Source organism: Python bivittatus, unplaced genomic scaffold (genome assembly GCF_059951505.1).
Source record: "Python bivittatus isolate LINGU-HERP-01145 unplaced genomic scaffold, Pbiv_v1 ctg000700_np1212, whole genome shotgun sequence".
In the NCBI taxonomy this organism is placed as follows: Eukaryota; Metazoa; Chordata; class Lepidosauria; order Squamata; family Pythonidae; genus Python; species Python bivittatus.
In genome coordinates, this window is record NW_028277098.1 from 38773985 (window position 1) to 38787488 (window position 13504).

Sequence of the window (13504 nt, forward strand, 5' to 3'; positions counted from 1 at the left end):
TTTTGTTGAAGCCAAGCCCATGTTAGGTATGTTATAAATAATAATGTGACAAGCAACAGCAATGCATGAGATGAATATGCAGACTGAAAAAATAAACATCTCCAGCTCTTTGCTCCACTTGCAGCAGGGGATACCGTTTTTCAAAGAGATACTGGTTAACGCATAGTACGTGCACAACCCGGAATTCTGTTTTTGAAAACTGAACTCACTCAAGTTACACTGGTTTATTTCATTTTAATACGTTCTAACACCTATTCATGATTAATTTTGTCCAGGAGTCACAATTAAATATTTGTACAGCAAATCATAGGCATTCATTTCATGGGGACTGCGAAGAGAATAATTCACAGTGATTGCAGTTTTGGAGGCACAAAACTTAAAAGAAGGTTTACACATTGCCTGCAAATATATGGATACACACCCACATACATACACACACCCAAATTGTGTGCTGAGGCAGTTTGGATCACTCTTGATAAAGTTATATTATACAGTGGTACCTTGGTTCACGAACTTAATTCGTTCCGCGACTCTGGTCGCGAACCGGATTGGTCGTGAACCGAATAAAATTTTCCCATAAGGTTCAATGTAAATACGGTTAATCCATTCTGACCCTTCCGAATTTGGTTGCAACCCGATTTTTGGTCGCGTCCCGAATCAAATTTCCCATAAGGTTCAATGTAATTACGGTTAATCCATTCTGAACCATGTTGTTTTTTTTTAAAACCACAAAAATATGAAACAAAATACAGTACGAAAACGCTAACCTTGCTCGAGGCGACTTCTGGCGTGGAGGACAGGAAGGCGGGTGGGGAGGCGGTTATTGCTTGGAGGGAGAGTCCCCCTCCCTACAGGAAGCCGCGACCATGTGTCACGGGAGGGAAAATGGCCGCGGATCCTGTTCGTCACCCGATCTGGTGTTCACAAACGGAGGCAAAATTTTGCGAACGGAGCTGTTCGTGAACCGAATTGTTCATGAACAGAAGCGTTCGTGAACCGAGGTACCACTGTATTGCTATTTAGTCCTGCTGTTTTTCTATAGTCATCTTTTCCATGGTCGCTTAAATCAAAAGGCAGCATAGACTAGTAGTAGAAACATTAAAAAGACAATGTATATCAGCATACACATAGTGTAAACTTGTAATATGTCTACCCTTTTATCACTTTGTAATGCTTTTGAATACAGTGTTAACATTTAGGGGGGATGGAGACAATTGATCACGGCAGGTAAGAGTAGCTAATTCCGATGGGGAGCAGCCAGATACCCAAAGCGTTTCTATTCAGATGGCTTCAAGTGTTACATTATGTAATGACGGTGGGGCCGGTGCGGCCAGTTCTGTCATGAAGCTGGGACAGGTTCAGTGCAATAGAGATGAGGGGAGCCAACATGACCTACCAAAAAGAGAGAGAGAGAAAGAAAAATGAGGAATACCAGTCAAGATTTTGGAAACCATCTGCTGGCTATTCTCCAAAGATATTCAGAACTTGCTTATTTGCCATCTGCAGAAGGATAAAACTAGGGATCTAGAAACCTGCATGGACACAGTGTCAGATCTAGCCCAAGAACAACAACGAGGCGATCCAGTCCAGTATAGTTCCCTTATTAACTTGCACCTAATAGACAGAATCTCGCCAGACTAAATCTATGCCAAAGCAACTAGTGGACATACCCTGTGAGACTCTGGGGAGGGGCCAGTCTCAGCTTCTTCCTATTCTCACGATCCTGCTGTGGGCTGAGAAAGTGCTTCCCCTGGAATGCTCCCCCTCCCTCCTGATAACCTTGAACCTCCATTCTAGTATCCTCCTCGCACATGCCTTCCATTACATACAGTCACACTGCATACTTCAAAATCTACACTGGGGTGTCGGTAGGGTGTGGTCAAAGATGGCAGCCACGACAAGTGTAATCAAAGCTTAATTTTTTAAATGTGCATCAGACAGCATCATGGCTGGCATCTTGACTTTTCTGAACACCCCCTGCATAGCTTTAATTCAGTAAACAAGTTTCAAATTCTCACACTATGAAACAGCAACCTTGGAAGCATTTGGCATAAGTATCTCCTTGAAGTCTTGGAATTAGAGATAGAAAAGCAGCCTTTAATATTTAGTATACCTCACAAAGCAAAATGAGTTGTAATTTCTTTATGTTTATAAATTAGAATTACAGCATCAGCACGGCCCATAAATCTATGCCCCAATAATTTAAATAACGTAGGCTCCTGACTCTCTGAAACCAATGACATTTTCAGTAGTGGTACATGCATGAAAAAGATTACCTAGGAAAAAAAGGAACAGAAAGGAGAGACACAGCTTGGCAATTCAACCTACCTGCGGATCCTCATATATTTTTGGTGCATCTTTTTCATAGCTATCAATATATAGTCGCACAGTGGCTCCAGCACTTCCTGTGCCACTAAGTCTGAAAATGATGCGAGAACCGTCAGCAAAGATGAGCCTCAAACCCTGAGGAGAGGAGAGGAGAGGAGAGGAGAGGAGAGGAGAGGAGAGGAGAGGAGAGAAAAAAGAAAAAAGAAAAATGAATTTCAGGACTCCTGGAATCTATTCTATAAAATACTATCTGACCCTCACTGACTGCTGGCTACTATGTGGCAATCTTAATAATATACCTGACAAGAAAAGATAAGCTCCTAATTTTTATTTTGCTATGCAGAGCTGCAGATGCTTCAAAAAACGTAGGAATTAAACATTAATTTATGTATTTCATATACCATTCTTTCCCAAACAAATACATTTCTTAAGTATCTTTACATGTTTTGGTCAAACTAGTTCAGCCCATGTAGGATCCTAACAATGACAAATATAATTCATCTTGCCAAATCCTTTCAGAATAAGCCACCAAGCCTGGCCAGGCTTTAATTAAAATAAGCAATAGAACCAAAATCACAGCAAAGAGAATGTTCTTGTTATTGCCAGGATTTTGGTAACATCTCCCTTGGGTTGAGCTCAACTCCTGCTGCCAGCATGGATGTGTCTATGCCATTTTCTTGGCAACAATATGGATCTATCTGTATTTGCCTTCTTCCAGGGTGTTCTTCCAACCCCCAGCCTAGTCTATAGGCTGGAATCTCCTGGTCTCCCATTCCCATAATGATAGTCTAACTTTGCTAGCTTTTTCCAGATCAGCCAAGGCCAGCTAGATATTGATAAATAATATGAAAAGATTATGTTATGATTTGTTTTGCTGAACTATTCCTAACAATAGTGACAAGTACACTGAGCCATTTAATGTATTAGTAAACATTTATTAATTTCTAAAGACCAAAACATAATTATCAGTGCTTCTGGTATCCTGCAAATAATCATCACCACCACCACCACCATCCATCTCAATTCCTTAAACAGAAAATCCAGGTAAAAGCTCTTTTCACTTTTATGGTAACTGCAAGTAAAAATAATTTAAAAAGTGAACCTTGTGTTTTATTAAACTGTGCATAACGTTAAGGGTAATATCATTAAATATACTGGTAAAAGAAGAATGTCTGTTCCCAGATATTAAAGCCTCCAGTTTAAATGTTTTCCCCAACCTGATTCCTGGAGATGCTTCCATCCACAGGATCACTGTATTCAAAATTATCTGCTTTTTCCACAATGTATGATTTGTCACCAGCTGATAGCTGCTTCCCCACAAAGGACCGGTCAAAGAACAGCGTCTCTAGATCTTTCATCATCTGGTTAGCACTGTCAGCATCCACCTCTTCATAATCATATCTAGGAACAGTCAGGAAACTTTGATAATAGAAACGCAGCCCGCAACCAACCCTCCATCTCCTAGGTTTGATTTTAGAACTTTGTATACAATCATTGTTCTTTATTATTCCCCTTTCCAGGCAGAAAAAGGAGGACCAAGGATGCCGCAGACCAATATCATAAATCAAGCATTCATTAGCATTATTTAAAATATATAGTAGAATTCTATCCCCTTTTTGTCCCTCTATGCACTAGCCTTATTTCTCTCTCAGCAAACTGATGTTTAGCTGTCCTTGTGTTGTAAGTTTGAATAGGGTCATTTGATGGATATTTATTTACACACACACATACACATAATATCTAGTCTATGCCCGTATGGAGAAGGAGCCACTGAAACCATCAAACATGTGTTATTATACTGTTTGTTTTACGCTGATACTTGCCATGAGCTGCTGTTGACCCCACATGGAACTAAATTCCCTGGTCATCCCGATCAGTTTTATTTACAGCTCTTACTTTCAGACTCAAAGGACTCTATTTCTTCAAGTGTGGCCAAATTTTGTCATGCAATATGTAAGATGTGCAGCAGTTTGATTGATATGCTTAATTAATAAGTGTTAGTTTTATGTATGCAATATGTTTTACAGCCTAGTCATTGACTGTAATAAAGAATCTCTCTCTATATATAATGCCAACTTTTAGCATGTAATTGTTGGTAAAGCCTTCTCTGAGCTGAGTTTGACTCCTGGTGAGTGTATGGATACTTCTATGTAATTTTCAGTAAGAAGGAACAAGAAGGACATGCCTTGCCATTGCCTTCTTTCAGGCAATTTCAGCTTTCCATTTTGGCCTATAGCCCTGGGATTCCTCAGTGGTCTCCCCTTCACGTACTATGCAAGCCTTACCCTACTTAGTTTCTCAGGCAAGACGAGATCAGCCAGGCACTGCCACCTGCTGAGATATGCACATATTGACAAATATAGGCGTGGTATGAGCAACATTAAGAAGAAGCTAAAGAAGTTTAAGAAAGGGAATCCATAGGTAGGGATAAAATCCACATTTAGAGACCTCTTCACCACCATCACTCCTAAGAGGGAGGCGCATCTTGGGACTAATCAATGGAGGCACTGGATATGCTGGGTTTAAAGACCTCTCACTCTGCACACTTGTCCCTGAACCAGCCCTGGAAGTAGAGCAGCCACGAAGCTGATATCAGTGGGAGGGGAATGCAGAACACATAGGCCAAAAATAGACCCATCATACTTCCCAAACTAGTCACATTGAGCTAGAAGAATACAGCCCCAGAAGTTATATGGTAAATTCTCTCTTCCACAAACCATATATCTTCCCCACCCAGGAAATTTCATTAAGACTGTCACTGTCAAAGACAGAGCACATAATTTTGTGATATCACAGGGTTGGATAATAAGTTAACTGAGTGGAAATCAATATAAAGAGTTAGGCACACCTAACTTAATCTCCATTGCTTCAGGGGTACATAATTGGTCTAGCCTGGATTCAAGCCAAATTATTTTCAAACTTTCACATACATTTATTCCTTCTACAAAGAGCAAGGAATCAGTCAAAGTACCTACTAGACCTATTGGCCAAAAATTTTAATCAGCTTTAGCAACAGTGGCATTATATTAAGTTTTTGTAGAAACAACTATAATCATCCCAGAAATGGGTAGATTCAAAAAATCATGTTATCCATCTTGCAATGTGAGATTTTTGCAGTTTTTTATTATTAGACACCCAGAAAATCTAAATCTAAATTAGAAATCTACAGGAGATAGAAGAAAAGCAGGTCCAGTATACAGTGGCAACCTGGAACCTGAGTTCAGGCAGCTTCTACACCCCTACAGTGTAGAATCTCATGTTTCAAAATAGCAAATTCTGCATTCAGTTTACATAATGGAGTTTAAAAAAGGGTTCTTGACTCCCAAGAATGTCTGTCCTTTAACTGTTTCATGGAAGATGAACTTAGATATATTCATTCTAATTAATCACATCTCAGATCTATGGCATTACTACCTTGTGAAGAAATTCCGCCCATATTGTTGCCAGTGATCTTTCAGGATCGATTCCACACTCTGTTTTCGGACAGCTATAATTGACAACCATGCCAAGACAGCCCAGAGGCCATCTTTTTCACGGATATGATCTGATCCTGCAGCACAGACAAATAAACACCATACAAATGGAACCAACCTTTCATCTATGTGAAGAATGATGGAACAGAGCAGAATTGGGCAACTTGTGGTCCATCAGCTATGTGGCCCACCAGGTATAATCCACCGTTAAAGCCCTGAATGGCACAGGGCCAAGTTATCTGTGGGACCGACTCTCCCTGAGACTATCTGCCCCAGGTCCCTTCCCTCAAATGTTGCCCTTGAGTCAGACCTAGGCAGCATTCCTTTTCCGTAGTTGCCCCTGCTCCTTCCCCCTAGAGCTGGCAGGCCCCTACCCTCATGGCCTTCTGAGAAGCTATAAAGATCTGTTGTTTTCCACAAGCCTTGGGGTGATGTGAGACTGAAGCCCAGAAAGTTTTCTTGTGTATGTGTGATGCCAGGAATTTTCTATATTGGTTTTTATGTTTTTACAGTTTTTATTGTTGTTTGCGAGCCATCCAGTGTTATGCTGCATAAGATGGGTGGCTATATACATCTTATAAATAAAAACATTTTAGGCCTCTCATTCCCCATCCCTGGAACAGAATGACTCCTCCCTGCAATCCAGGCACACAAATACAAGTGACAGATGTCGTTGTAGAAAAAATGCAGACAAACACAAAATCTAGCTAAGTAATGTTTCACTATCTGATATCAGATACATGATTAGAAGGTGGGATCTAGTATTTTGCAGATCACGTGCCTTATTTTCTATTACAGAGAATTCAGCTATTCACAGAAACAAATTGGTTCAGTTGTTGTTATCCCATAGAAACACATCAATCTAAACTCTGTAGCAGGGGTCAAACAGACTTGAGTCCATGATTCTCAACCCACCACTTTGTCTTACATCACAGGTAGTGGCTAAGTTCATCTGTCATGTTGACCTAGGGTTGAACAACTTACATTGGCTTGAGGGTTAGGGTTACAAAGGAATGCTGCCTAGGTCTGACTCAAGGGCTACACTCAAAGCAGTAAGAGTTCAGGACCCAACTGGGGAGGGGTACATGGACATTAAGGGATGAAAGCATTGGCAATGCTTAGCACATTTATAATGCTGTTAACATTTTGGAGTCCACCAATCTAGGTGCCACAAAAGGGAGTTGCATTTGACCTCCAAGCCATGCTTTTCAAACTTTACAGTAAACTCTGGCTTGTGTTAATAATAGTTCGTTGTACAAATCATGACTAGTTTCAGATACAATGCTAAAGCACATAATAAGTTTTATAAAAAGCACTGACTGGGTTTACCTATCATCTAAACCAAACAAACCACAATTTGACTTCTTGCAATGTGTAAACCTAGCCACTATTACATGAATGTGTTCTCTGTTGGTCTAAAAAGTCTAGAGGTCTTGTTTGGGGAAGAAATATGAGGTACTAATGTTGTAACAAAAATAATTAATAGTAGGAATGTTTACCTACCAGTACCAAAACTCTCCTCTCCACACAGAGAGAGTTTGTTTGCATCCATCAGATTTCCAAAGAACTTCCAACCTGTTGGAGTTTCATATAAAGCAATCTTTGTAGCTTTGGCCACCCTTCAAAAGACAGGAAGAATAGCAGTGTTATTGAAGAACGCCTTACTGTAGAAACATAGTAACTGCTGTTGGGCATCCTATTTAATAAACAAAGATCACAAATCTCATTTTAGAAGTCATCCCTTTTATAAGTGCTTATTTATTGTACACAGTCATCAGGTAGCCAGCGGTAAGCTGAATGTAATCACATTTCAACCTTTTAAAGCACACTCCTGAGGAAAACCACATCTCAAAGAATGCTGTAATCGTTTGTCTATATTTCATGAATAGAAGCTACATACGAAACTGGAGAAGAGTTTCTAAAGCAGTTTATTTGTCCAGTTCCGTTGTTAAAAAGAAAAGAAAAAGGTCATAACCTCACTGGCTGCCCATCCAGGTTATTGATCCACTGCAATATTTAGCAATAAATACTATTATTCATTTTCTTCTAAATGTGCCTAATTTTATTTTTTATATTTTCCCTTCTTGCTTAACAAATGACTCCTCCCCACCAATGGCTTAAATTAATAAATTATAATGAAATCAGTTCAGGTAAGTTAAACCATACATTGATTTCAGTGGCACTATAATATTAAAAGCACCCAATTGTCACAGCTAAGGGACATCACTCATAAGCTATCTTAAAATAGAAGTCTCCTTGAAGAGAAAGGTTCCCCATCCTCCTAAATCTGAGTAGGGAATTAGGCCAATCATCTTCAACCACAGCTTACTCCAAACCAATCTCTTCTAGACAGGCTGGATTCTGGCTCCCATTCCCCCAAGGTAGCACAATGGTTGGCTATTCTCTAGAAATGGGAGCTGTAATCCAACACATTTGAAAGGGAAAGCTAATCTCGATGGTGCACAGACAGTGTGGCTCTTAAATGGATAATCACATGTACCTTCTTCTGCTCAACCACAAGGAGCCTTCTGTGCACATCTGCGATTCTGATCTATTGTGGGTGCCACTGCCCCAATTTTCATTTTCTAAGGATGCCTTTTTTTAATAGTAATTTTATTAAAGATTATAATTACAACAGTAAAAACTAATACAAACTGAAGAAAAGATAGAAGAATAAAAAGAAAGAGTAGAAGGTGCAGAAAAAGAAAAAAAGAGAAATAGAAAAGAAATAAAAGTAAGAATATAGTAAAGAAAAAGAAAAGAAATATATAAAGTGACTTCCCACCTTCATCACAAGTATAAACAATTTTAGTAACTTATCACCTCCTCTTAAAATACAACAAATGATTTCTTCTTCCCATATCCCATCTCTTATCTATAAACAAATCCATAAAGCATCATAATTTCAGTCCTGGTGTCAGCAAAAGTCCATTAAGGGTTACCAGAGATAATAACGTATCTATTTTAATCTTGATCAAATAAACTAACTTTATATTCCTTTGTTTACTTCTAACAATCTTAATCTTTAGTCCATTCAAATAATATTGTAGAATTTGATTTCATTTTTTCTTTGTCCCTTCTCATGAGATTCTTCATAACTTTAACAAGCCTCTTTTGTAAATCCAATATAGGAAAATTATCCAGGTCACTCTCTTGGTTTATTGTTTGTATATCCCTTTTAATTATTAAGACATCAGCCGGTTTCTTTTGTATGTCCAGTATAACATCTTTTTCTATTTCATTCTTGTAGCCTGTCATTTGTAAATTCACTTTCAACTCAGTCTCAATCTTGTCAGGTAGAACTTGTTCCTCTTCCATAACATCTTTTAGAGACAGTCTCTCCATAGAGAGTCTTGTTGACACTATTAAAATTAACTTCTGAGTCCACTGTTCAAAAATATCCTTCAATATACCCAATGTTAGAATATTTGGCTTCATTCTGTAACTGTAAGTTGAGTTTATGCGTTCTTCTCCTTTAATTGTAATTTTAGTTCCCTCTAGCTCCATCTAGTGTCCAATTTTTAAAATGTATCCTATGCTTTTTTAAAAAAATTCAAAACAGAAGCATTTTCCCATGGGAAGGATTCTTTATAATTAATTCCAAAATCGTATTTCAAATTTATCTGGACCCTTAGTCCATTTGTAACTTTCTAAAATCAAAGTTCTAATCACCCTTTTACTATTTATTCCCCCCCCAATTTTTTTTAAGTTCTTCAACTTGTAGTTAAAACTTTCCTTCACTAAGGACTGAAGGAAACTCACCCAGTGCTGTCAAACTTGTCAATCCAAAGATTTCTGATAGCTGAAAAGCAGTTAACAAGCAATTTCTGAAAGTGATTAGAAAAGGAAGTATGCGAACTTAACGTTCTTTCAAAGGCACCAACAGCAGTTTCAGGAAAATGGCTATTCCCTCATCTCCCAGAGCAATAAACCTGCCAGAGACCACTATCTTGCAGTCTCATGAAGAGCAGATGTCTGGAGCACTTGTGGACATTCTCAGGTCCTCTCCTTATCCAGAGAGGAATTACTGAAGATTTGGTCTACTCACCAGCTCTTCATTCCGCTGCGGTCGTCAGCTCCGCTTTTCGTGGAGCTATCTTCAGTCTGTCATTTCTTCCTCTGGAAGCCTCACCCCATTTTATAAGAACGCCTTAGTGAGTGTTAAAGATATTCCTATTAATAAAGATGATGCTACAAACTGCCAGCTTGTGACATATTGCTTCCTTTTTTTAAAATGGAAAATTGTACTTTTTAAAAGCCAGAGGGGGCAGGCAATCTGACAGGTGTCAAGAGAGGTCTTTATGACCACACTCTTGCTTTGTCTGATCTCAGCTAGTTAGCCACACATCTGGAAAATTAGCCACACATCTGGAAAATTCCTAAAAGCATCCCAGGGAATAATAGATGTTAAAACATACAGCTAGTTCCTGAAGCATGCAAACCACACATTCAAAGTTCTCTTTTTACTAAACTCTAGAAAAAAACTCTTGTTCAATGGCCTGCTGCAAAATAGGAGCCTTCAAAAAATCCAAATCTTCTCATTTACCAATTTCATTCAGCAACTTACTCTACAATTCAGGCATAACTAGCTATCCTATTTTCAATTATCCCCTATCTCTTCTCTTCTCTTCTTCTGTCTCCTCTCTTCTCTTCCTTCCCATAACATGCTCCAACTGCATCTCTTCTTTCTTTATACATTTCCTCATCTCACTTGTCTGACGCTTTCTACTTTTATTCCACTCTCATATATTGAACAGAATCTGCATTTCAGTTGCCCAGAAATCACCTGTAGTCACCTGCACTTTACTCTGGCAGGGAAGTTCAATGCCAGTGAAATGCTCTAAAAATATCTAAATACAGAGATTAGAGATGCTATTAAAACATATTTATTTCTGTGAACAGAAATTATACTTGGCGATGGAAGAATAATGAAATTCCCACAGTGGAGGAGTGGATTGTAAAAATGTCAGAATTTGGAAAAACGGCGAAACTGACCTGTTTGGTCAGAGAATAAACAACAACTTTTTTGAAAGACCGGAAGCCTTATATGGACTTTTTGCTGAAAGAAGAAAAAATAAATAGATGATTTATGGATTTGAAGACTAAGGAATATGAAGACTAAATGAAGGAGTGAAGGGACTTGTAAAATACTTAAGAGGGAGGACGGACAATAAGACTGTAATTATCTATTGAAAAGAAGGTCAGAAGTCATCTGTATGTTTCTTAACCTTTGTTTTCTTTTTCTTTTCTTGCACTTTCTGTTTTTTCCTTTTTCCTTTTGGCTTGCTATTATTGTATGAAAATTTTCAATAAATATAATTTTTTTAAAAAAGAAATTCTATTCTATTATACTCAGATGTTACAGATATTCCTGATAGATAGATAGGAAAAGATAGGACCACTCATGATCCTGTCGCTCAGCCCCAGCTATTCCACCTGTTTAAAAAATCTACCTGTCAATTGCTCCACTCGTAGGCATACTTCGGGCAAATCCTCGAACCCCCGTTTGTTGAAAATAAGGAATACTAAAAATATTTGCAGCAATAACAGCAACCGAGTCTGAAGGATTAACAAAGAACCCATGTTTTCCAAGTATCATGTTGCGATCCTAATGAATACATTAAAACAAAATGGTAGCAGAAATTACCTTGCTGAAAAAATTCATTTTCTAACTGGTTTCCTATGCTGCTATGTCTGCAATTTGAAAAGAAGCACCCAATTTAAGTGATCAGAGGCTACAAAATTGATGTCAGTTTCTTTGTAAAAAAAAAAAAAAATTCACAGGATTGTTCTTTAGGTCTTTTAAATCAGCTCTTTTATGGTAGCTCCATAAAGTAAATAACTTCTTCTGTTATTTTATACCCTAATTTGTAATATATTTTTATGCTGGCCGAACAGAAACTATAACTGCTTTAAATAAATACATAAACAAGAAATTGGGATTCCCCCATCTTTAAGGATTGTGCGCAAGGGAGAATTTCAGCAGATTTGGTTTGCAATCGTTTGACTAACTCTGTAATCCAACTATTAAAGAACAGAAACCCTATCTTTAAACTGAAATACATATATTTAAATGATTTATAAGCACTGGAGCTAATAATTAAGGCAATGTTATTTTTTTTTATTAATTATATATTTTACTGGAAGATGAAAGGGGAATAATGAACAGCTATACTCCTTCAATATTCAGAAATTTGCACTGCAGATTTTGTCTTTGAGACCAGTTCTGCCACTAGTAACATGACCAAAAAAAAAAGAAGAAGAAAAAGGGATTCACTTAATAGAGTATGTAACTGGAATGGCACTTTCCTTACCAAACGAAGAACATTGAAAATGGCACAAACTATCAAGATTGATTAATGGAGTGCTTATTTCTCAAGGAGTTCTGACATCTCAGCACTCTTTGAAAAATCTTCTTTTTAGACTTAATTTTGAAGAAAAAGACTTGATTTTTAATGTAATAGGAGTTGGAATATCTGGATTCCCAGTTTTACAACCCCAAGACTTTAGCTCAGCTATCCTCAACTTAGCACTACCCTCTGCCAAATGCACTGGGCAAAACCATTTGCAACCATATCAGTTCTAAGAGTAGCAAGTTAGGGAAGGTTGCCACAAATTAGGAATAGGTAACCCATGGGCTGGTAATTATAGCTGCCCGGTGTTACTGCAGCAAGATAGGAGGCCATATAATTTGTTTAAATAAATAATTGTTTAAATAAATAATTTGTTTAAATACATAATTGGGGCAATGTGGTCATCTAGTAACCCAAGATTCTGCTGCTGAAATTCAGCTGCAACATAGTTGAATTTTGGAAGCATGATTTTGGTTCTATTTTGAATGATTTTAAGGATGCTAATAGGAATGATTCACCTCTGAAAGGCTGTCATTCTCATCCTACCCTTAAAACTTTCCAAAGAACCAAAATATTTCAGCCATGCTCCTCTGGTGAAGCCACAGAGTCACATATGGCCTCCTGATGCTCTTCAGAAAATTTAGTTGTGGCCTCTACCCCTTCAAGCAAAACCCAACCCTGCCTCTGATGAATGGAAGCCTTAACTAATGCAGACAAACATAATATAATTTATCACTTGTGGATAATTATGACTTTGCTCATAGCTTGAACAAATTGTCACTGCCTAAATCTGAATACTTTTCTAATATAATATTCAACACCAAACATGTTTCCCCATACAACACTATCATGTAAAGCTATCAACTTGAATTCCATTTACTTCTATCAAGTCCAGTCCAACTACTTATGCATGCATCAGCTATACCAAATTCTACTTCCTGGCATGATCCATGTTCACAAAAAGGAAGAAAAAACAAACCCAGAAGGCACATACATACCCCGTCTCCATCAAAGGCTGCACCAAAATCATACTCTCCTGTCTTCATGGTCTGCACCAGATCAGCAGCATAGGTTAAATTTGGATCAGGATGATGGCCACCAAAGTCTTCAAGAGGTATGCAATTCACAGCAGAATTAGCTGGTGCTCCAAGTTCTTCACAGAGAATCTTTTTTACATATGGCCCAACAACTGGTTCAGCAAAGGAATAAAAGTACACATAAGTGGTAGAGATTATCTTTTTTTTAAAATCTTAAAGTATACTGGAGAATATTAATATTTTTCTTTCCCCCATCTCCCCCTTACAACTGAAGGTTTGTAAGCATAAATTTAGTAAGTTATAATATTCCTTT

General features: G+C 38.0%; 1 protein-coding gene across 1 annotated transcript in view; it reads right to left on the bottom strand.

Moving 5' to 3' along the window:
* Positions 1-209: 209 nt before the first annotated feature.
* The window catches only part of PGM1 (phosphoglucomutase 1), a 36133-nt gene continuing 22838 nt past the window's right edge, over positions 210-13504 (bottom strand). The window contains exons 5-11 of the mRNA XM_007421258.3: positions 13153-13343; positions 11255-11409; positions 7305-7420; positions 5743-5878; positions 3546-3729; positions 2329-2463; positions 210-1392 (exon numbers count right to left, since the gene is read on the bottom strand). Coding sequence (XP_007421320.2) covers positions 1303-1392; positions 2329-2463; positions 3546-3729; positions 5743-5878; positions 7305-7420; positions 11255-11409; positions 13153-13343 — 1007 coding nt within the window. The 3' untranslated portion in view covers positions 210-1302. The remainder of the gene's footprint in view (positions 1393-2328; positions 2464-3545; positions 3730-5742; positions 5879-7304; positions 7421-11254; positions 11410-13152; positions 13344-13504) is intronic.